We start from the raw sequence: 27158 nt of genomic DNA, 5'->3' as shown, positions 1-27158 counted from the left end.
TGTATGGTTAGGCTCACATTTAAAGTTGATTTACATTGATTAAATACATATAATATTTAAACATCAGTTCGCTATATAACCGCTTGCACTACGCGCGAAATTATAAATTTTATATTCCCGCGCTTTAAGACATGTGTCACTTGACATAACAGACGCATTAATACACAGATAATATATAAAATATAAATCTAATACTAATAAAACCGTTATTACATTCATGTACACTACAAATATATTTATTATTACAAGAAATAAATACAAATATATAAATAAATACATTTTGAACGTGGCTTTCTACCTAAGTAGAGTAATTCGATGAATTAAGTTTATATGTACGTAAGCTACAAAATTATTAGTTTAGTTTAGTTTCATCGACATTATTATCGTTTACAAAATCGTATGGCATTCTGTTTATGGCGAAGTGAGCGAATTGAGCAAGCGTGACTCTGATAATGTTGTTAATGACAGCGCAAACTAAATACAATATAATCCATTTTATAATTATTTGTTATAACATATATATGATATATCATCTATCTCTTTCTGAGGACGAGTTTAGTGTCATTAAAAAAAATATGATTAAAATTTAAGTAGTCTGTTCATTATACCGTCATATACCATGACTGAGTGTCCGGATAGCCCAGTGGTCAGAATGCGTATATCTTAAGCGATTATTGCGGGTTCAAACCCAAAAAACCGCTAAATTTTCATGTGCTTAATTTGTGTTTATAATTCATCTGGTGCTCGGCGGTGAAGGAAAACATCCTGAGGAAACCTACATGTGTCTGATTTCATACAAGTTCTGCCACATTTGCATTCCACCAACCGGTGGTGGAATATGTTTCAAACCTTCTCCTTAAAGGGACTAAGGGAAAAAGGGAGGGCCTTAGCCAAACAGCGGGAAATGACAGGCTGTTGTAGTTGTTGTTGTTGTTGTTGTTGTTGTTGTTTACCGTGACTAATTGAACATAGTAGGAAAGTGTGTGACATAAAAAAAATTGAAAGAGCAGCCAGAGCGTGGAGCATCAACAATCGGCAGGGAGAAAATTTTATAGTTATAATACATGTACATGACTATTCCTTGTGCTAGATCGTCATAGATCATGCTCATGGTATGATATAGTACCTTTATATTAAAACCTTTATAGTAAAAAATAATAATAACTACATCTATTATTACTAATATGAGAACTACTAGTAGCTCAAGACAGGAAATAGTGGAGATAAAGGAGCATATATATACTCGTCGAGACGTCCTTAGTAAAAAATAGAAAAAAAAATAGTATTATCATTATTACTAAGAAGTTAAAGAGGCAAAAACAAATATAACAGTGATGAGTTTTTCGTGACCGCTGCCAGAACACCGTCTATTCCACGCCAGTTACTTTATTAATTAATTAATTAGAAAAATACGTTTATACAAATCAGCTGAGTAATCTTGACTGGTGTCTGCATTAAATTAAATGTGAGAGCTATTAATAGAAATAGTTGGTTTTGGGTACAAGACGGGTGCCTCGTAATTAATATCATGTACGCTCGCAGGGCTTAATTACTTATAACGCTTTGATCTACCTTCGTTCTTACGAAGTTTTCGTTGGAATAAACTTATTAAGTATTCACATTTTTTATGTCAAGTTATATGGTCTTCGAACGAAAGTTTGATTAGAAATACATTCATGTTGATACCCGAAATACCGGAACCTACACTTTCCAATTAATCGTACCAATTCTACTGTAAACGATTTCTGAGCTAATGTGATTTTACAGTTTTAAGATTCGCTATCTCTTTCTATCCTTACAAAAGCGATATTCAAATTACGAGAAAGAATTATATTCATTCTGTTATTACCTATATCTTCGTCTTTATCCTTTATTATGTATGTTATATATTAAACTTTTGTCATTATCTTACACGTTGATTGCTCGTGGGATCTTTAATAACTTACCCTATCTGAGTAGTCGAAAGCAGCTGTGCCTCTCCCGTCTAGATACTCTTGAAACTGCGATATCACGCAAACCATAGCGTAGATCTAGAAAAAAATAGACATGCATTAATAAAATATTTAATTTTTTAGATATTCTTTTCAAGGGGTAATAAACACATGCTTATTTTAACTTGACTTTAACGTGGACTAAATTGAAATATATTTAAAATGTTAAACGAGTAACTCTTCGCGTTAAATACTGCTACGTCCCATAAGTCGTAGGATGACGTTATATAGATAATAACCTAAATTGGTTTATAATGTACCTCGATTAAGATATTTCGATATTAAATTAATAAAATCCAATAACACGATAGTTCAACGGACGGTCGCATTTGACATTTACGGGCAATAAAAAAATATAATAGTAAAATTATATGAAAACTAAAAGATAGATATATTGTTTAGTTTTATTTATTATACCCAAGCGAAATCGTTATAGTATATACATCATATATAGTACATACGTGCTTATATTCAATTTACATTGTAATCATAACCATTCAAATTTTTATTTAGTGTCTTATCAACTTCGATTAATCAATTCAATGACGACCTCCGTGGTCAAGTGGTGTGTACACCGGTTTTCATGGGTACGTCACTCCGAGGTCCCGGGTTCGATTCCCGGCCGAGATGTAGAAGGTTTATTAGTTTTCTATGTTGTCTTGGGTCTGGGTGTTTTGTGGTACCGTCGTTACTTCTGATTTTCCATAACACAAGTGCTTTAGCTACTTACATTGGGATCAGAGTAATGTATGTGATGTTGTCCAATATTTCTTATTTATTTATTTATTTAATTTTCTTATTAATACTGACGTACTTACACAATTACGATAGGATTTAAAGAACCAACTGAAGACGGTTGTATATCATTTAAAGTCACTTTTTTACTAAGTCTTTCCTGATGTTTGTAATATTTCAGGAAAAAAAGATATTGATGAGCAAGCAAGTAATGAAAGATCAGTGTATGTGAAATTGGTATGTGTACCGACATTCAAGGTGAAATCCAATTAAAACAATATTTCGTTAATTTTCTGTTATTCTGTTGCAAAATTATTTAAGTAATAAGCGTAATGAGATTGGCTTGGACGAATACTATGATCGATTAATGAAATAATTAATGTAAGGAATCCTCCAATATTACTTTTTTTAGTGGCTTTTATTTTTGCCAAAAAAAAAAAAATTTGACACTATGCAAAGACAAATGTCTTTCTGACTGACTATTATAATAATTAAAAAATAAAATGTTGTGTTGGGTTACGACGATACTTTCATCAATAATTATTAATTTATATGTAATGAGAACAATGATTATATAAATAATGTGTTAATTTGTATTTAAATTGTAAATCTTGCCGTTTTTTTTCGCTGGAGCATGTTTTTTGTCAATGTAGAGTTAAAATATTAACGATTCAAAATGCTTTATCGTAATTTCATTAAATTAAATACATTGGATTTGATTTGTTTTAAAATAGGTTAATTTGCTGATGAATTTCTGAAAATCTATTCATGTGCCAATAACACGAATACGCTTTTAACCCTTTTAAAATAATTATACAGTTAATGATCGGTGTTATTAACTGTCTAGTTATACGTTTTTATTATATATTCATATGTATATTTAATGTTTGTATAATGTATCTTGTAAAACCTACATAAGTCCCAATGTCATGGAGAAGAATCATATTCTTCTTTTTAATAAATTAATTTCATTATCATTCTTGTAATTTATTCATTAAAAACATGATTTATATATTTTAATCAGTCCAGATGCCCTAGTGGTTTGAGTGCGTGCATTTTAACCGATGATTGCGGATTCAAAGCCAGACAAGTACATCCAAATTTTCACGTGCTTAAATGTGCATCTCGAGCTCGAAATTGAAGGAAAACATCGTAAGGAAACCTGCCAGTTTTTAACGAAAATCTCCCACACATGAATCCACCCATCTGTATCGGAGCAGCGTGGTGCAATATGCTCCTAGCCAGCTGTGGGAAATGTATAGTTATTTATATATATAGATACATTATTCTATTAAATTCCACTGCGTACACAAATGACACAGATACACAAATGCTATAAACAGATAGGCCGAACGAAACCCGACAGTTGTGTATTGGAACCATTTGGTTTTAGATCCCCGTAATTACTGAACCATACCATTTCATTTTGATGGAATAATTAATTTCCTATCTTGCTCGGTAATATTTTATGTTGATTGCCTCTCAACACTTAGCTTTAAGATTTATCTTGAGATGAATAAACAACGAAAGCGTCTTGTATATGCTTTATAATAATAGCGGATCTTCATGGATTATAAACAGTTATAAATCCATTGTGTTACTGCGTTGTGTGAGCCAGTGTCACGGGGACTAAGATGTTACATCAAGTGAACATCTTAGGTGGCGAGTATGGAAACACATCGATTCAATATAAAAAGGTTCTTACTGTATTAGTTTATACAAAATAACGGCTTCTTAGATTGTAAGCTATTTGACTGTAATTATATTTACTCTTTCACTGTTAATGCAGCGAGATTGTGGAATTCGCTGCATTTCAAAAAAAAATTGAAAGAGTATTATATATATCTTATCCCAATGTTGATTCATGGTAAAATGGCATAAACATATTTATTTATCTATATATTTGTATATGTATTTATATTATAATATATTCATTATTTTTTATTTTATAATTATTTTAATATATTTTTTTTGTAATTTTAGTTTTAATTTAGTTTATTTTTTTGTGGTTTTCTAACTTTTCTCCTGTTGTATGATTTTGCCTGTCTACCTTTTAACTTTCCTGTCTATGTTTCTTCTTTCTTGGGTATACTGGAAGAAATCTCTTCTAGGGATAAGTATACCTTTTAAACTTATTTTTAACTTTATATTCCTGTGTACACATTTTCACCTTCTATGTATGTGGCAAGTTTAATAAATGGTTAAATAAAAATAAATATATTCAATTGGTCCAGGGGAATAATTTAAAGTAAAAAAACCTCAATGAATTGAATAATTCTCTTTACCCTCAATACATACGCACACATACAAAACACGCATTGAATGCCCTAAACGAGTCGTGCATTGCAGATTTCACGACCGATAGCCATTATCGTAATAGGCGTGATTATTTGTATGACCATACGATTGCGTTAATGCTACCACATAAATTATGTACCTATATTATCTATTCATTTTCCTTATTCCAGAAATATCACAGAGTTCTATTTCATAGACATCTTTTGTTTAACGTTTTATTACCAAATCAAAATATTCTTTATTCAAATAGGCTTGTATTAAAACTTTTGAAGCGTCGTGTTACAGTATTGAATTAAATGCAAAGCAACCGCCGGTACGGAATGCCTCGAGAAGTGAGAATATTTACAGAGTTTATTTCAATAACTTACTATTTTATTTATGCAGTATCATTATTAATTACACATGCAAAGAAATAAAATGTAACTTTGTTTAAGAAATGATCAATGTTTTTTTAACTTTTAAAAATCGAATGGAGTTTTTCTCAGAACCGAGACAATTTTTTTCTATGAATAGAGAACACAGACCTTGAATGCGTTAAAATTTACAAAAAAAATAAAATGTAATTGCCTAAGCTACTCCCAATTATATAAGTTATCAGTCAAAAGAATCTGAAAGTCCCATCAAAATCGGTCCAGCCGTTCCAGAGAGTAGCCGCAACAAACAGACAGACAGACCGACAAAAATGGTAAAAAAAATATATTTTGGTGTATGTACCGTGTATACATATGCATTGAGTAAAAAAGGGCTATTTAAATATTATAAATATACACTCCAATTTTATTGTAGATACGTATAGATGATTAATGAGATTCTAGACACATGAAATTTAGAGTTAAATTCAACGTAAATTCTACAATGTGCGTTAACAGCAAAATTTCTAGATCAATATAATACGGTCTAAGAGCGTTGTTTATTTTCCGAAGCGGCCTTTGGAGTTCAGTATACATAATTATATATACTAAATATTCAACGTCAACTTGTTTGCACAGAAAATTCACGCTCATGTATTCAATCCCATCTACTTTTGTTTTGTTTGATTTAAAAGCTAATGCTGGAATGAAGAACGAAATTTTGTTTAGAAAATAAAATTATGTAACTATGAAACATTTCAGTCTCGTGAACAAGACATTCGTAGATAACGTCGAAATATCGAGCTGAACCACTGAACAAAAAAATAAAAAGACATGGTAAATATCCCTAAATTAATAACTTTAATAATAAAATTATATATAAAAATATATATCGCTGTGTTAGCGATAAGGCCGCCTCTTGTACATCTTTCATCTAACCGTGTATATATGATTTATTTACTGGTGTACAATAAACAGTATTTTAATTTTTTTATTTATTTGAAAAATAACCATGTTAATTTAAAGTCTTAAATATTTCACTTGTAAGTTTTCAAATAAAATGTTGTCGGTAAAGATTCAATCAAATCGAAGTGAACTTTTGATTCGCCGATTATTAAAAGTTGAGCTACGACGAAGGGATCCAGAGATATATCCTGGTGATGGGTCTTTGAGGATACTTGATTGGTATGATACGATGTTATGCTCATTAGCGAAAGAAAATCACACATATAATCTCATGATTAAATATCACTACATAGTATACAACAAAGTATTTCCATATGTATGCTTATACCTTTAAAATCACGTAACGGATTTTGATGTGTTTTTTTTAATAGATAGAGAGATTCGAGAGGAAGATTTTTATTTATAGCACATATAAAATATAGTAAAGAAACACTGAAAATTTTACAAGTTTCTAATGTGATGTCGTAAATAAACAAATTCTGTAGTATACTTAGTCTTAGTATTGCAACATACAAGTCGGAGCGGGTCGCTAGTGAATTATAAATACATATTAAGCTAATGTTAAATTTTGGTTCAGATATAAATCTGCTATTTTTATTTATGTTTCTGTTTCATCCTCTAGGTATATAATATAAATGTAAAAAGTAAATGGTTCTCGGATAGTTAAGTGTTGAGTTCAAAGCTTAAACCCCTCGGGTTGAAATTGTGGTTATTCATATTTTATGTCACGAACGTCGCAGCGACTATCGATCGTTACATTTATGAAGATTATAAATAGTATCTATGGAATTTATTATAGACATAATTAATTTTAATTGGACCTTTTTGTTAGATCGTTCTATTTTTAAATTTGATTAATTTTTTTTGTAGCTGTATAATGAGAAAATCATCAAAGCGTTTAAGTTATCGAGCAATTAGTGCTTGGTGCTAAAACAATAAATATCGTTAATGCTCTTAAAATACTTAAGTCTGTGGAATAGGTGTAGTTATTACTGTGACGTCGGATTCTTTGTAAAGCTACGGCCAAACAAGTGTGACAGAAAAATATATTGGTCACATATGTATAGCCGCTGTTTAACATGAGATTCCAGGTCACGTACTCTTCCGCTTCGGTTTCACGTGCATTGTTTGATTCCCATACAAAGCCTATATAGGTTGTTGAAGTTTAGCTGTTGGCTTTAGTTGTAACGGAATCTGATGAGAACTTTATTGCACGACCGTACGATTTTAAATTTTATTTTTAGTTACAATAGCCATTTAAAGTGGAAAGTGTGTATGCGAGCATCTATATAAAAGTATTATGGAAATGTTAAGTATAAAAATACATAATATGGGCATAAATGCATTCATTTTTTAAAGTAATATAACAAAGCTGGGATGATAGATAGGTCATAAGTCTCACTTTTATTTATTGTAAAATCAGTTTCAATGAAGTAGATTTTTTTAAACAAAATTGTTATTGTTATCATTATGATGCATATTGTACTCCATGTTTATGTGTGCAATATACCATGTAAATAAATAAAATGCTTCAGAGATTTTTTATTGTAATAACTATTAACATTGATATACAAATAATTAGACCTAATTTTTTTTCGAAAATAGCAATTACAGAACGGCAACAGTCTAAAACAATAAAAACAAAATACCGTCAATTCAACATTCGCTAATTCGAAATTCAAATTCAAAATATAAAGTACATTCTCGACTATCCAGGCATAAAATATTAATACAAACATAGATAGGAAAACTTGCCTAAACCTACACTCGACTGCTATCTAAACAAACACATTCACTTGATAAACTTCGTCTTGTATAATGAAAGTGAAGCATAATGTTATATTATATTAAAGTACAAAGACAATACCGTAGTGTATGTACACCTGCTAAGCGTAGTATGTCGGTCGTGACGTGTTCCATGACCTTGAACTTCGAACCGACTTTCGTGTGAAGGAGACGATGATATACTTTCATTTCACTCTCGTTTTCATGAGCTAACGTAAGTTTACCGTCTGCTCGGTATCATGTTTGACATTGTAAGTTGGAAAGCTAACTATGAAAATATGAATTTCTAATTATTTCGTTATTCTATTGTTTTTATTACCTATGATTGCGCGTTCAAACCACTCAAATTTCATGTTCCTAATTTATATTTACAATTAATCTCGTGCTCGGCGTTAAAGGAAAATATTGTGAGAAAACCCGCCTGTGACTAAATAACGAAATTGTACCTCATCTCAGCAGTGGGAAATGTATGTACAGGCTGTTACTTTACTTTCCTAGTTTCACCCGCTTTAAATTGTGACAGTTGACGTAAGTAGCGTGAATTTCATAATCTTGTAAATGATAAATCATAAGACGTTGATTTATTGCAAAAATAAAGGTTATGTTGTGAATGCTTGATTTCTTGGGTTATAGCAATCCAGCAAATTAGTTCAAATTTTACTGTAAAAACATAAATTGTCACTTGTATAATAGAATAAATTGAAATAGCCTATATTTCTAAACCCAATTTGCAATTTACGTATTGTTTTCCTTCCGTCGTCGAATTATATGTATAATGATGAAATGAATTTAATAAGATAATCGAGTCAATATATTAAATGTCAGATGTTCTAAAGATTTATAAATAGTAATAATGTTATTTATGGATAGTTTCGACGCCCAGTGTTAGGCCAAAGCCTCTTCATGTCTTTCCATTTTTGTCTGTCGCTCGCTATCCGCTGTCATGTTATCACTAGGAAAACTTTAATTATTTATTCGACCCCAACAAAAATATTTCTTATTTTATTTAATTTGGTTTACTTATCTGATATCTCTACAAAGTTGTCTAACGTATTTAACCGCGTATGCTGCGGAACTGTGTGCTTGTTAGTGATGAGAAGTGAGAAATTCTATGTCAAGTTTGAGTCATTCATATATCTATGATAAGATTCATAATTACTATTGAGTTTTTGTTCTTGAAAGTTCTTACAAACTGCCATCGCTGTTAATAAACGCAAGGCCACCTTTTGGACAGCCTGGTGGAATACGTTCCAAAACCTCTCCTTAATGGAAGGGGAGGCCTTATCCCAGAAGTGGGCAATTTACAGGCTGTTACTTTACTTCACTTTGCTTCTTCGGAAGCAAGTACAGCCGGGGCAAGAAAAGGTTTAAGGTCACCTTAAGATCTATTTTCGTGTGCTCAGTATGAGCGGTAATATGCTTTACCGATTGAGAATGACATATTGCGTCGCAATGATTTGATGTTTACATTCAAAAGACACTAAGATTTAAAGACTTGTTAAAGGAATGAATTTGAAAACTGAAGAAGGTTTTCTTTCTCTGACTGTACATTTATGACGTAATATACTGAAGTCTTCAGATATTACACATAACAAACTCTGGTGTGTTAATCGTCGTGTACTCCGAACACGTATTACTCTCGTCTTCACTTATTTATTTACCTGATAAATATTTTTGTTTTGTATGTTTTGTAAACATTACTTTATTGTGTCAATTCTGTTTCTACGAATGGAAAATGTTTTTATTGCCTGCATCTAAGTTCGTGGAGAGAATATCATGAAACCAAAAAAAGATATATGCCTTCTGAATTCTAAATTGGTAGCTGCTGTAGTTCCCAATATTATGCCTTGAAAATTGTAGGTTAAGTATTTCGTTTAATTTCTAATATAGATTGATAGATGATTATAATATAAATGCTGTATTCATTGACATTCGAAATTCGAATTCTTTTTTCGTGCCCTTAAGAGATAAATTTTGGTTATATATTTTATATTTGGTGTACCTTCTTTGTGTTCCGGCTTAAAGGGTGAGTGAGCCAGTGTAATTACAGGCACAAGGGACATATCATCTCCCAAGGTTGGTGGAACATTGACGATGTAAAGAATACTTAATATTTCTTACAGCGTCATTGTCTATGGGTGATGGTGACCACTTACCAGCAGGTGACCCATATGCTCGTCCGCCAACCTAAAAACAACTCTGGAGATGTTAATTTACCAATATTCAACTTTAAATGTAAGTAATGTATGGGACAGATAATTATTAATTAAAGCATAATTAAAACATATCACTGAGACGTTTGCAAGGACTTAAAAGGACACATACATATACAAACACATTTCCAGAAGCAATTTTATTAAAATTTTGGCTAAAATTCGATATTCGGAAAAAAACGGCGGAAGATAGTTTCATAGAGTGGTAAAAAAATCCTTACGAATTGCACTGTTGTGCATTGTGATTCGGATGTATGAACTTCGAATGCTAACGTGATGTCCGATGGTAAAACTTAGCCACCAAGATTAATCCAAACAATTTGTCCAAAAATCCAAAAATCCCTGTGAAAAATGCAAATTAAGTAAGTGCTTGACTGTCAATAATTTTAGCCGCTCTGAGTTGCATACGATCAAATTAGAGAAGTTGGTACTGGAACCTCTCGTCCAGAGATGAGAATAATATTCAATATGTCCATTGAATAGTTTTGGGCAATGGGCTAATTTGAAATACCATTTTGGTACTGAGCACACCAAAGTTTCGGCCAATTTGACTTGACCTTTCAATTAACTTCGAAATTGAACGAGGCTCGAAATATTAACGACAAGTATTCTGATGTTTGCAGTAAGGGCAGTAAGGGTAATTCTGTATAGTGTATAGTATAATGTATATACAAGAAGAATGATGATATTTTAGCTTAACATCAAACGTAATATAGACCACAACAACGGCCTGTAACTTCTCCGCTCCTGGGTTAAGGCCTCCTCTTCCTCTGAGGATAAGATTTGGAAAAATTCCACGACGATGTTCCAATGCGGATTGGTGGAATACGCATATGGCAGAATTTCTATGGAATTAGACACATGCAGGTTTTCTCATGATGTTTTCCTTCACCGCCGAGCTGGTTTATAAACACAAATGAGTTGTAGAACACATAATCGTATATTAGTTTAAGTACCCGAAATCTAAAACTTAAAATCTAGGAGTACCAGAATCGATTTTGCTGTTGTAGTATGAAAGAGAAAAGCTGATATTCTAAAAACCATAAACGTTGTTGTGAAAATATATTATAAATTATTTTCCGTTGTAAAGAATAGTGAATGTAAGTGTATAGAAAATATTGACGCCCAAGGAACTATCCATATTTACGATATTGAAAGTAGTCTTGGTCATGCTTACACGTTCCCTACAGTATCTGCATGAAAATAAACATGGACCCGTTTGTTTTGTTGTTTCGTGAATAATAATAATAAATGTACCCGAGTTGAACTTCACATCAGATATTGATATTTGAATTTTTGCCTATTTATTTATGAGAAGTCACTATGAGTTGTCACAATTTTGACGACCTCCATGGTCGAGTGGTGTGTACCCCGGTTTTCATGGGTACGCCACTCTGAGGTCCCGGGTTCGATTCCAGGTCCGAGTCGATGTAGATTACCATTAGTTTTCTATGTTGTCTTGGGTCTGGGTGTTGGTGGTACCGTCGTTACTTCTGATTTCCATAACACAAGTGCTTCAGCTACTTACATTCGGATCAGAGTAATGTATGTGATGTTGTCTCATATTCATATTTATATTAATAATTTTATAGTAATTAATCAGTTAAATCGCTTGCTCATTTCGATTCACGTAAGATTCATATAGTAATTAGTTGTTGTCCGCGGCTTTTCTCGCGTAGAATATGAATATAATTAGAAATTAACTCAATACTATATACACATATATTTAAGGTATACAAAGAGGTATACCTTTCTCAGATTCTAGTCTATTTGTGTACCAAATCTCATTTAAATTGGTTCAATAGTTTGGGGTAAAAGCGAGACAGACAGACATGCAGACAGTCCTTTCACATTTATAATATGGATGGATTATATCTATTAAGTTTTTCATCTATTTATATAAAAAAAAAACTCGAAACAAAGTTTTAATGAGTCTAGCCGTCGATCTTACTTTACAGAAACCTCAGATACAAAAAATATTGTTAGGAACAGCGTTAAACAAGCAATCTTTATTCATAACGTTAAAACGTCGTTAGCTATTTTCATGTTTACTTATTTCCTTTAAAACCATCGGATCGCCTAACTAAAACGAGCTTCGTCGTCTAATTTTAAATTTTATTGAAAGCGTATAACTTTGATTTAATTATTATTTTTTAATTTAATAAAAATATTTAATCGCTTTAGATATTGGTAACTATTTTTTGGAATTTACACGATTGGTGCATTCTATTCTGCAGTTGTGTTAAGACTCCATTGTCAATCATTTTGTTTGATTGATATACTGTATCAACGATGAGTGTATCAGTGTATTTATAAAGAACAATATTCTAGATGTCGATATCGGTGGTCAGTTGTAAGAAGTGTTTAGATTCTAAATATAATCTCTTGCAGTAGTTTACGTTTTAATGTAATTATAATATATACTTGGTGGTAAGACTTTGTGTGGAGATGAAGAGGGAATATTAACAATGATTTTTTTTTATTTCTATGAAAACATCCTAGTTGTCAAAAAACGTATTGTAACAATATTTTTTAATTTAATACTTTTGATTACTTTTAATGGAATATTTTTGAAAATCGTACCTATACTGTGATCAATAAAGGTTTTACCTTTATAGTCTAGATATATTTACTTACGAAGGCGTATCCCTCACGCTAAATTACAAGCATGCGTTGGTATGAGTGACGTATTTACGAGGAGTCTTGAGTGTGTGAGTGACTGAATAAAAATAAATGTAGCAAAACATTAACACAAAATAAGTAATAACATTATGTTTGTTAACGCATGCCGATAATTTAACATCGAGGGTCATATTCTTGACTGATTTATACGCTAATAAGGTAAATGTGTATACCGTGTTAGGCAATAAATAAAAATGTATAAAAAAAGTTTTATGATATATACAGCGGAATCAGTATATTATCACATACGTTCCGAACCCTCGTTGGCTCTAAAACACCATCCATAAAACCTCCTATATTAACCGTATATGATAAATTGTACCCATCGGGTCGACGTTTCCTGTTGGGGTATATTTATGTGGCCTGTTCCTTGAAAGTGAATAATTTTCGTGTTTAATAAACATTGTGTAGGGAAAGAACTTTATAGGTTAATTAAATATTTTCCAAGCGATTATTTTATTTCTAGTCGTTTCCTTACTCCTGACGGTGACCACCATGCGTGTGGCTCATCTGAACACTTCGCACCATATTCCTCCAGTTATTCCTATTCTGTGCCACTCGTAAAGCCTGGGCACGGGATCCTGTAGATGTCTTAACTGTGTCTATCCACCGGGACGCTCTTCCTCTACCTCTCTTCCCCTCCACGTGGCCAACCATTATAATTCTTGCCAGGCGGTCCTCTGTCTTAGCCACATGGCCAAAGAAACGAAGTACGCTTTGAGTAGAAATGGTGGAGAGACCTGTCTTAATCTTTAGCTGGTTTAGGTTTGGTTCCAAGCGATATAAAATAAAATAAGCATCGATTTTATATAGTTAGTACAAAATTGATAAGGTTGTTTTTCCATGATTCGTAACTGCCCATAGATATCCCTCTGCTAGGCTAAGGCCTCCTCTTCCATTGAAGAGAGGGTTTGGAACATATTACACCACGCTGTTCCAATTCGGATTGGTGGAATGCACATGTGGCAGAATTTCGATGAAATTAGACACATGTAGGTTTCCACACAATGTTTTCTTTCACCGCCGAGCACGAGATGAATTATAAACACAAATAAAGTACATATACATATATATTAGATGTTTGGCTGGGTTTGAACCCGAAATCATCGGTTAAGATGCACGCGCTCGAATCACTGGCCCATCTCAGCTTCAATGATTAATACAACAGAAATATATCTGTTTATAAACGACACATTTACTTTTATGTGTAATTAATACGGCAGCGTCACATGCAATAGCTGAATACAATAATGTACTATTAACGGAAATTATTTTTAATAAAATTTAGCATCCGTGAATTGGGATAATGTGGACAATTTAGTCGCGTTTTCAATCTGTGTTTGTGTATTTAAAAAATCCTTTTGTCATTTTTATTTCTCGGTATATTCTTTACGTTAATACGCTTTGTAATATTGCTTTATTAAATTTCGTCTTAAATATTTGGTTACATCATAGCATGTTTGTTTAAGCGAATCGAAAAAAAATATATTAGAGAATATAATAGAGAATTTATAAACAAGGAAAAATAAGTACATCTGATACACACGAGACAATAAATTACTCGATGATTTTGTGCAAGTTCAGATTGAAGTTTCAGTAAGCCAAAGTAATTTTAGGCAAAGATATCACCATAATTTTTGAATAAAGTAACAGTATAAGGTCTGGTTACAAAGTATATGAAAATTTACCCCAACGAACCCCAACGATATTGTCAGCGACAAAATCAAATGCTGATACTATAAACTAATCAAAAAAGGGAAATTCTTTACTATAGTAATGTTGTCATTATAATAATTAGTTAAATCAATGAAGATATACAGACAGATACCTCTATCTATCTGTATCTTTAGTTTTACAAATACTGATTTAGTGCAAGACTTGAACAAGAACGTAAACGAAATTAATCTCAACAAACAAATATAAGCTTATGCATATATAAAGTACCTTAATACAAATTACTTTCTCCTGTAAACCATTCCACATCGAAAACCCTCGAACAGAGTAAGTCAATAAATCAAATTCTCATCTGACGTATATCATCTACCGTAAATTTAGCTGCGGGTGTTGTATTGTGAGACACAGTTACCTTAATTTAATTCTAAAATCATATACGATATTTTACCTAGTTTGCCCAGAATACCTCATTGGCTTGGATGTTGGCTCCATAATATTAGTTTGCAGTACAAAATCCACGCAAATGATAACTTAATTGATGCGATTATATATCAGGTGTCCATTGAATGCGCACGTAATATAATCATGAGATATCGAAGCGAATCTCTGGGTTTGAAACAAGCCAGAAATTCAATATACAGACGATTTTCCCTCCCTTGAATAGAGTTCTGCAGAATGCTCAACAACGCAAAATATGTGTCTCATTATATTGACCATTTAGTATGAGATCTAATGTATTCAAGGTCGACCAAATAAAGAAGACTACTACTAAGTAGATTCTAGAACAACCGAGGTCATTTCATAATGGTCATGCAGTCGTAGTAATATTGGCTGAATCATATCCAAAACAGCGTATTGATCCAGCTAGGAAGTCGCCGGAGTTTGTTATAGAACAAAACTGTTTATATTATTCGTAACGTTATAAAAACGTGGAGCATGATCGTTATATTTTTATGTGAGACTTAACATTTTTATTTGTGTTCTGGTTTTTGTTAATTCGAAATATAAAAAAAACGATTCAAACCAATCATTTTTTTTATTGTTTATTTTGATGACTCACTTGTGCAAATACTATAGGAATTTAGTATTTTCAAAAGTGTGTTTTGACATCGTTTGCACACGGAAATATTCTATACAGTTCTCATTTCGTACATTCTCGGTTTAATCATAGATTCTATTTTTTCTCTTATGAAGTGAGGGACTGTGTGAAACTCACCAGTGCCAAGGACTAACTAAATAAACATCGGTATCATCTCTATCTCCTCTATCGACCTCCTCAGCGAGCGTCACGTACTCACTTTCCCATGCTGGCAGCCGGGTGTAGTCTCACAGTATCCTCGACTTCCAACCACCTTTCCTCACGGATAGGTTAGTGAGTCCCTTACGACATTCTACACATGCACTTTTTATGGAGATACTGAGCTAAGATGTGTTCCAATTATGAATAGTTTTAAGGTTTTGACCGTTATATTTCTGGGGGTGAATGGAGAGTCATAGACTTATGGTTTGTTGTTGTCAGCTCGGTTATCATCATAATAGTGTGTTTAATGGTACTAGATAAAAATATATATTTAAGTAATCTGAATGTTGTCAACTGTGACATTAGATTTATATTAGATTGGACAGGTTAATGATGTGATGATGATGATGAAAAAAGTAAAAACCAAAAAACATTTAAATTCTATTTTTAAATTTTTATTTGATAAGTGATTCCCTCGAATATACATCATTCTGATAACACGAACTCATCATAATAATTTATAAAAAGAACAAGAATGGCTATTTTATTTGTTTTAATTCCATTCCTTCAATTATGCTCGAAAGCTTTTCCAAATAAAATTCTCTTTATCTCTTCAAAGATAAACCTTCATAAATAGATTTTGTGGAATCGTTGAAATTCGACGAGCGTTCCTTCATACCAATGATTGGAACGTAAACTGTTTTCATTCGACGTACTCTTACCGAATATATTTCACAGAGCTTTATAAAATGCATAACGAAATATATTGTTTGAATATAGAACATTCGTATCAAAAGCAATTAATTACCTTACCTTCTTAGCCTTTGTGAAATTCCGTATGGGTTGTTAAACTTTCATCACATACCACACAGCTTAACAGGCGATCCTTAGTATTGGTGTGTTCAAACTTGAAGGAGGTTAGCCAGTGTAACTACAGGCATATCAGATAACATCTTAGTTTCCAATTTATGTAGCATAGCCTGTGGTAATCATTCAACACAATTTGTATCTTTTTTTAAATAAAATAATAAAGTAAAGTAACGACCTGTTCTATTGGGAAAAGTCCTCGTGTTTTCCGGAGAAAACTCGTAGTTTCCGGTTTGGTGTGAATTCAAACTTGCCGGCCTAATGCGGAATTTATCCGTGTAGCATTTTTACAGGCGTTTTTCTTCTTTATGTTTTCCCACATCTCCGAAAATACTATTACCATAATTTAGGTTCATTAAAAATATGGAAGTATTGGTTTTTTTTTGGAAGATCCGAGATGACCCAGTGGTTAGAACGCGTGCATCTTAACCGATGATTTCGGGTTCAAACTTAGTTCTTAATTTGTGTTTATATTTCAAGTCGTGCTCGGCGGCGAAGGAAAATATCGTGAGGAAACCTGCATGTGACTAATTTCATTGAAATTCTGCCACATGTACATTTCAGCAACGTGGAATATGTTCCAAGCCCTCTCCTTAATGGGAGAGGAGGCCATTAGCCCAGGAGAGGGAAATTCACAGGCTGGGTTACTTACTATTGGTTTTTAGACTAGAATATATAATAGTTCGTTATACTGGCTACTTTTACGCATTATTGCTAAATACGCTAAACTTATATCATCTTCCTTAATAAGTTGGTTATAAACAGATTATTTAAAGCGTGAAACAGAAAATCATTCTAACGTAAATTCAATTACTTTCCATGGACTATCCCCCATACTTCTGTCAATTAAGGCTGCGTCCAAGTGTCTCAAACTATTGAAATATATCACGGTACTTGTTTTCTTTATTTAGCGAATAAATGTCCTTTGTGAATTCTTGAGTGAACTGTATACCTAACTATTTAACGGTTCAAGTGATCTTGAGAAACGGAGCCTGAAAACTAAGCAGGAGTCAGATTCGGACTAAGTATTTGTAACGGTGTGTTGGTTAGAACACGACCGCTTTCAAAAAATTGTAGCCCTAAATGGCCGTTACTGGCAGAAAACTATACTTCCCTAATAAACTATGTTAAAACTTAACGCTTACAACTAACTTAAGACTATTAACAAGTGGCAGTATTATGTTTTCTCGCCGAGCAATGAATTCGTTCAAATATATGTTTTAAGGAAAGCACTCTGTTAGCGCGATCTAACTTCGTACAGTGACATCTATCGGATGGACCCTGAATACGCAGGATGTGGATGGGAGGACGGAAACCTCATTCCATAACAGGTCGATCACTCCCGTGCCACCCCAGCCAAACCAAGCAATCATATTTGTTACACCTTGTTACCTATGTAGTTAAAGTTCAAAATATGGAGGATGAGTTCGATGTTCCTGTTGTGAATGACTCTCTGACTGAGATACTAATACATATTACTATCTAAATTTGAAAATATTGAAACGTTTTAGTAGTGACGTTTTGTTTTTAAATTTATTTTGAATTTAGAACGATAGTATTTTAAATAAATATCATTCCAGTGTTACATGCTACAAATTCATCAAATAAATGATAACATATTTATTTGTGATGTGGTTGGTACTTGTATAAATGTAGCTTTAATATGTGATACATCTACAGATTCTAGTAAATATTGTATTAAGGTAGATGACGGAATCACAAGTTTACACTTTACGAGCACTCTCTTGTAATTTCATTTATGTTTTATTAAGTCTTTAATTTCAAAAAGTAAATCAAAGTCTGTAAGCGATTTAAAAAAAGTACAATATTTTAGACGTAAGTCAAATTGAAATTCTTGAAATCTTAAAACGTAGCATCTTATGAATAAGAATAAAAATTAAGTTTGGTATAAATAGGACGCTCGAGGTTAATAAACTTTGACAGCGTTTCAGCGATCAACATAAATATATATTATACCAAAAACCTTCGGCAGTCATTGTCTGCCATCTATTATATATTTAACCCTGCTCTGGAACGCGGTCCATTTTCTGTTTTGTTTGTACTTTAAATACCTCTTATAGAGTTATTGTAGTCTAAGTCACACCTTATAACATCAGCTAGATAGCTGATGTAATTGAAAGTCCTTTCAAAATCAGTCCAGCCGTTTCAGAGATTAGCCGGAACAATCAAACAACCAAAAAAGGCATTGTGGTCTATGTCGTGACATATACATACGCATACAGTAAAGAGCCGTTATTTTAATATTACAAATAGGCACCTCAATTTTGTTATATGTATAGATGACAAATATAGATAAATTCATCGCTATTTAAAAGAATGTTAACAAGTTCTCCTAATAAATTTCTGTACACACAAACATCACCAAAATTTATTAAAAATAATTGCTCTATTCCATTCATTTCATCATCACCATTCCCTTAATTGACTCACTATTAAACTCGATAAAGTTTCTAGGCAAATGCGCGAACTCTCCACAAATGGCCCTCCGTTATCCGGTGACCGACGACGGTTAAATTGTGAACGATTATGTTAGGTATACATTTCTTCGTTTGAAATTCTGAGTGGATCGATATTCTTTTCTGACATCGAAGTCCACTGTTGTATTAATACAAAATAAAGGAGATAATAGTGACTCAGAGAACTACAGGCGAATTAGTCCTCAGTGAATTAATATAAAACTTTATCGAATGTAACTGAATAGGACAAAGAAATGTTTAAATGTGACCAACCGTAAAAGGAAGTGGATTTCCACAAAAGGTATTCCACGATAGATCACATAAAAGTTATAATACTATAACTAATAAAAAAGTAAAAGAATATAGTAAAACGTTATATATGTGTTTTATAGACTACAGGAAAACATTTTAATCATTATATTTTGGTGTTTCTTGGGCACAGGGTATCGAGACAGCAACCCAAAATATATATAATTATAGTACGACACAACTTAGATGTCGCATCGGCAAAATTAGTAAAACCGACCACATCCGAATTAAGTACGTTATCCCAAATTATCAATATTTATTTCTTATGCGAATATGATCTTTGCACAAATGTAATAACTTGTAATATCATATAATCTAATATATTCGTCATTTTGACGCGTCGATTTACATGCACTTGCTTTCTCTGACGTGTGAATCTATAGCGACAAATAGCGTCGAATGGCGCGATAGGGAGCTATTTCTATTGGTTTTGTAAATCGACAGTAATCGGTTTTATTTTCATTCCATTTCATTTTCCGATGCTACATCTAATGTGTGTCGTACTAAAAGGCCCTGCCCGTCAAAATTATTTTGACGGTGCTCGAAACTATTTTCCGACTGTTATTTGGTGGATGTAGATTTATTAACCTATGATTTATAAGTGACCTGGAGATGACACAGTGAAAACCAAAATTTTAACCAATTAAAAAACCAATTGAAGTCACACTATCCATTGAAAAAAATGAATATATAAACGAATATTTATGTCTTGGGGAGCGAATATTATTTGAAAATAATATAGACAAGGAGATACTACGAAGGATAGTCTGAAACAAAATAATTGGGGATTATCAAAAATACCACCATCAATACTAATGTAACAAAAAAGCTTTTCGAACTAGCGGTATTACCACGTCCAACATATGGCTGTCAGACGTGACGTGACGTCATTGATAAAATAGATAGAAGAAACTATTTTTATCTGCCAATGTAAAGTGGAAAGAAGTATGCTTGGTTTAAAGCTTTCATTTCTGAAAGCAAAAATAAAAAAATAGCAACGACTACATTAAAAGAAAAACAAAAACGGAATTACTACTTTATTAGTAATTATACTTAATTACTTGAATGGCATTGGACAGGACATATCTATAGGATGTCTACGACAGAGGAAAAGAAGAAAGGGAAGACCAAATACAGGATGGAGATTTCCAATCAGACAGATCTTTTTGGGTGCAAAAGACACGTGGAAGAGTTGCATGGAAATCTTAAGGAGTGGTCTACGCCGTAGAGGCGACTGCTACAAGAATTCAATATTTATTTATAAATACAAAACCAATACATAGTATTTTATTTTAGTAAACATTATTATTACTAAAATTAATACTTATTTAAAAATTAACTATCTAAAAATAAAGCTATTTTTTTAATTTTATATGAGTTCTTAAATCCTACGAATATATTTTATAATGTAACTAACCGTCACCACTGTCAGTTCATATCACGGGTGAGTGCAGGATACATCACCGTGACTAACAGGAGAATCTTATTGCAAAGATTAAGGCAATCGATTATCAAAATATTGTTTTGCCAAAATAAATTATACGGTGTCGGTTCCGTGATATTAGTTGGTATTTATTTCGGGAGGATATCCGAATTTGTTTTAGAACCTGTATTTTATAAATTGATGATACACTTTTAGCAGTAATTATCATTGTCACATTGCCTTGGCATGAATCCGATCAAGCCTCTGATGGACGACCTGGAGCGAGTAATCTAAGTCAGAAAGTCGCTACCAGCAATCATTTAAGAGCACTACAATGTGTAATAAGATGCAGGCTGTATCAAGGTTGGTTTACGCATATTAAGTTAGGCTTGTTAAAATTATTTTTATTCTAATGAAGCTCATATTTTGTTTTAAATGGTATAGAATAAAATAACGTTTATTTTATTTCGCACGTTTTTTTCAGCCCCGAGGTATTTATTTTCCTATCAGTGGTATATTTTTGACAATCAATGAGCAAATATCACTCTTCAATCATTGCATAGTATAAAACAAAGTCACTTACCGCTGTCTGTCCGTATGTATGCTTAGATCTTTAAAATTTTGCAACGGATTTTGATGCGGATCTGTTAATAGATAGAGTGATCTCGAATAATTCTATCTATTTTTAAAGGTTACATCGAAAACTATGAATTGTCTAATGACTGAAAAGCTTTGAACATTCTAAGACATTTAACATATTTAGTATCAGCATTGCACCACTAGTGTGTTAATAAAGATTGACTTTGATAGGCTAGCGAAGAGGGGAGACTGCAGAATCTAATCTGACTCTTTTACAATAACTATCATAGTTGAGAGATAGAGCAATAAGACCTTTTTGATCAACGTGTGTATGTGTATCAAGTGGTAAATAAAGACCCAAATGGTGTTTAATTAAAAAAATGACACAGCTAATTTATAAAAACGTTTTGGTCCAATTGATCGCTTAGGGTGCTTTAAGACGCCTTTTACAATTTGAGTCAGATCTTCTAAAAAAGAATTCTATAAAAACTTTTTGTAAAGTTAACCAACTGTTTTAAATAAGCTGGAGTTTGAGAGTCTCAATTAAAATGTAGGCTGTTTTTGAAATCAGTTAAACTTCTTCGTGTTTTACGTATAACTTTTTTAATGTACATTTTTTTAAAAAAGGCTATTTCGTCCTGCGCGCAGAATAGAACCATTTTTGTCAATTTTAAAAAAAGAAACATAAATAATTAAACACACTAAATATTTTTATAAATATGTATTTAGTACACACGTTTTTAATCATAGTAACAAAGTTACATTACATAAAAAAAATGTTTAATAATTAAGTAACTCCTCTAGTTAAACTATACACCTTATTAAAAGATTCAGTGTAATGGAAAAGGAGATTCCATTACACGGAATCTTCATTAATCGGAATCTAGCACTGTATCAAGACTAATTATCGATATTTTAAAGGGTACTAGCCTTTGTGTTACTCGATTTGAAAATAGAAAAATATGCTTTATTTCGTTTCCATGCACTGCGAATAGTTATTGAAAAAGTAGACACAGAATCAAAGGGCAACTTAGGTACTGTATCTGAAGTACGGATCAATTCTTTCTTTCTCGGAAGGACCGAGACTCATTAGTACGACTTTAAAGAAAATCGATTGAACACGAGATAACATTTTCAGAGAACAATACTATTTTCTCGTTCTCTTTTTAAATTTAAAATAATCATGAGGATTTTAATTTAGAAGATTCGAATGCGTGTAAAAACATAGAAATGTACGCGGTTGATTATTAAATATATTTCGAACAATTTAAATACTTAGCAAGGAATAAAGTATGATAATTTTCAATTATAAATTAAATGAATGGTAATTAAATGAGTTCTTCTTTTTACTTCCCTTTTATTTTTATCGAAATAAATAATATTGTTGATTGCGTCATAAGAGACACTATCAAAGTTAACGTGTTCGCTTAACGACGTGGAAAGTATATTGTTTAATTTGGGATCATGAATTTGTTTTTATTTTTTTAATTCCTGAACTATAAATAATTTAGTTATTATGCTATACAATTGCGAGAGTGACTGTTTTTTAACAATAAAGAATCAAGTGTTTTTGACAACAAAATATCACTGGTCGCACTTGAGTATGAAACAAAAGGAAAATAGAGTGCGTGGATCAAAAACAAATGCGAATTCCCAATATTGTGTAATGAGAAACAATTTATTAATACATCATTAATTAAGAATGAAATTGATACTTTTAAATATTAACAACAGACAGCAATTGCTTTCGCTTTTGAATGTGTAATCGCTTTTGTTGCTTCATTTTGATGTTCGACACGCTCAATTTGCATTTAGTTTTATAATCTGAGTGATCGCAGTTACATATCACTGTCGTAGTTTTAATTTCACAATCAAATAGTGTTCTAAAATGTATGCACCTCTGACTTCACAGCATGTACAATAAAATTCCGCAGACATTTTTAACTATGCCGTTTCGTAAATTCAAATCTTTTTTAAAAAATACATTGGTAGAAAAATCATTATTCGATACAAGATGTTATAGATGATAAAAAAGCGTGGAGTTAATACCTGTTGACTTCCAAGCAGGATATATTAACATGACTTTGTATTTTTTTAAATGTTAAAAAAGAGTAACTACTGAGTTTCTTGCCGGTTCTTCTCGGTAGAATCTACTTTCCGAACCCGTGGTAGCTTCACTTAATTGTAAAATGACGATTCAATAGTGCGTGAATAAAGTGTATTTTGATTTGGTTTTATTTGTAACATATGTATATAGTTATTCTGAAAATTATAATACCGACTGTATACTTACCAGCTTAACAGACATTTCACAATGATTTAGCTATAGCTAGGAATGAAATATTTTTTAAAACTTGATGATATGAAAATTAGGCGGTGAATACAAACAATCCACAATTCTAGTTACTGAGAAATTTAAGTTCGGTTTAATTTAAAACAGTGTTTACATTAACATAAGTTTAATGATAAAGAAATGCATCCTTAGCAAATAGAGTATTCACTAGTATGAACATAAATGACTAATTAAATAGATGCAAGCAGACGAATATAAATGTGATAAATATTTATTTTAGTGACAAAGTTTTCTGCGAAATATGAACGCAATATTTGACTTCTTTCAATATTGTTTTTCACTGTAAGTTTATCTTTATTTTGGTTTATTATGAAAAGCATATTCATACATATCAATGAATCATATCAGAATTTAAATCGGTATTACCGAAATAGTTTTCATATTATAATTTACTAATGTGACTATCGATTAAGGTCATGATAGATTGCTATAACTCCCCTGAGAATTGTCACAGGGGAAAGACTCTATTTTCTCTCTCCTTACATTCTCATAAACACAAAATAATATCTCCTGCCTCAATATTGCTAGCCTTTGGGTATAGAATTGACGTACTTATGACCAAAACGGTAAAAAAAATTACGTCACACAGCGTCTAAAGCACAAGATGGTCTATCTAATAAATAATTTAAAGAATTTATTGATATTTCACAAGTTTCATTGAATTAAGATTTTTTTGTTAGAATAAGTAAACTCGTTAAATAAATTTGTTAACTCAAAATCATTATTTATTGATGCTATTATAAACTTGGAGTCAAATTGATTAGGCTTATTAATATTTAGAGTAACAGGATCCAATCTTTGCCTTGTCTTTGGTCTTGACGTTTACAGGATTGCTGTTTTAACCACAACAAAATTCAATAACGCCGGTCTTGTGGCAATGTGACCGTCTACAGGTACAGTCGGGGTAAGAAAAGGTTCATCACCTTAAGATCTATTTTCGTGTGCTCCGTATGAGCGATAATTTGCTTTACCGATCGAGTAGGACATATTCCGTGGCAATGATTTGATTTTTAGTTTCAAAAGCTACTAAGAGTTTAAGATATGATAAAGGAATGAATTTGGAAACTGACGAAGGTTTTCTTACTCTGACTGTACATTTGTTTAAATTGAGGTTTAACATGACAAAGCAGAACACAAACCCTTGTATTATGTAAATAGCTTTATCTATATGTACATATAAAGTAAAGTAAAGTAACAACTAACAGCATATACTTTTCCCACTGCTGAGATAAGGCCTCCTCTTCCATTACGGAGAGGGTTTGGAACATATTCCACCAGGCTGTTCCAATGCGGTTTGGTGGAACGCACATGTGGCAGAATTTCGTTGAAATAAGACACATTCAGGTTTCCTCACGATGTTTTGCTTTACCGCCGAGCAAGAGATGAATTATAAACACAAATTAAGCACATATATATATAGTGTTGCTTGGCTGGGTTTGAACATCTATGTTCATATATCAGGATATTAAAAATTCGAAATTCGTATTCTGATCTCCAAATAAATTATTTATTTTATATATTTATTAAGCCTTTTTTTATTGGTTGTCCAAATTCTACAAATAGTCCGTCAACCTCTCATCCACTCAAACCCGAGAAGATATTTATGTTTAAAATGACAGATTAGTTGTTAAAAAAAAACTGGACGGCGATTGTTTTATATTTAAAGAGCGAAGTCACCTACAACGTCGTTAAAATTAAAATAATCTTTACAACACAAGCGTTCAATGATTTTTTAAAAGTAACGTGTATAGATTTACTGATTTACAGTTAAGTAACAGAAGTAACAAGTCTATATTTATTCCTTGTACATATGGTATATTTATCTCAATGTTATAGAAATTTATTCATATTTTTACGAATATATGTGGTCATATTATCAAGAATATATTGAGAAAGAATTTCATGTTTATTTTAGGTATTATGAACATACAAAACAATATCTCATCTATCGTTACACGGTTAGTCATTTTTGAATACGAGGAAGAGAAGTGGACCTAAAATAAATCCCTGAACCTGATTGTTCAAGTGAGAAATCTTATTCATGTATCAACTTGGAGGCCTGCATACGCTTGCAACAATGAAACGTAGAAACTATTCTGTTCAACCTACCTACTAAATCAATTGTATCAAAATTATAGTGAAGGTCCTGCACTATACACTATAGTATTCCTAGCTTTGAGAAAATACAAGGTACATAGTTGAAATACCTATCTCCAAATGTAATTTGCTTATGGCTCTTGTATTTTATTTTACTCCACTTATATTTGGATGATACTATAGGTATCACACTTCATCATGTACAAATGACATAAAGTAAACAATGTGTCATCTAAGTAAGCAAATTTCCCACGGCTGGGCAAAGGTTACTTCTCTGAAGGAGATTGTTGGGATCTTTTATTATCGACTCTTGAATATTTCGTTCCGAAGTTATTCTGAATCGCAATCGAAGATCAGTTGTTTTCTAAACTTAGTATGATTTATATTTAACATCTTAGGGTAAGTATCAGGCGTGACCACGCCAACACGCAAATAAATATAAATTAATATTACTATATAACAGTTGTAAGTTTATATAAGGTTGGGATGACCCTCGTAGCTTCAAATATATTGTTAAGTCTTATGATTGGGAGGACGTTACGTTTAACTAAAACATCGCATTTATTTTATAAATATTACAATATTATCCCAAGAAAGCTGTCAACAAGCCGCAAAGATAAATAAAATTTTACGTTATCAAAACCATGAAGTAGAGCAACATTCAAACTTTTAAGAGAATTCTTCCTTAATTAATCCTTAAATATTTTTCATGTATAGATAAACAAATTCTATTTCATACTTTTTATAGTATCATACATAATTACGTAAACGTGAATATATTTGAAAAGAAACACATTATATAGTAGCTTAATAAATAACTTTACACGATAAATGAAATTGAGTTAATAAAAAGCATTTAATCAATTCCTTTCTTCTTAATGGTATCTAAGATTTCAAAATGGCGTTAAATTACATTGGAGCGATTTTAACGGGAGCTGTTCGATCGTTTTTTGATTGCGATCAAATTAGAGATACATATCGCTTTTCGAGTTTTAATTTACGATATTGATGCATTTGAAAATAAACGTGACTTTTTTTGAAGATTCGATATTTAAATAATTTGTCTAAACAAAGGCCTGCAGCGGTTTTCACGGGTACGCCACTCCGAGGTTCGATCCC

At 32.0% G+C, this 27158-nt stretch overlaps 1 protein-coding gene across 2 annotated transcripts in view; it reads right to left on the bottom strand.

Moving 5' to 3' along the window:
• Positions 1–27158, bottom strand: part of LOC124542927 — a 232060-nt gene that overhangs the window by 34973 nt on the left and 169929 nt on the right. For both annotated transcript variants that reach the window (XM_047120870.1, XM_047120871.1), the window contains one exon: positions 1947–2030. In XM_047120870.1, coding sequence (XP_046976826.1) covers positions 1947–2030 — 84 coding nt within the window. The remainder of the gene's footprint in view (positions 1–1946; positions 2031–27158) is intronic.

The sequence above is a fragment of the Vanessa cardui genome, chromosome Z (assembly GCF_905220365.1).
Source record: "Vanessa cardui chromosome Z, ilVanCard2.1, whole genome shotgun sequence".
Lineage (NCBI taxonomy): Eukaryota > Metazoa > Arthropoda > Insecta > Lepidoptera > Nymphalidae > Vanessa > Vanessa cardui.
Note: the sequence above shows the minus strand (reverse complement) of the source record. Positions and strands in the feature narration are given on the sequence as shown.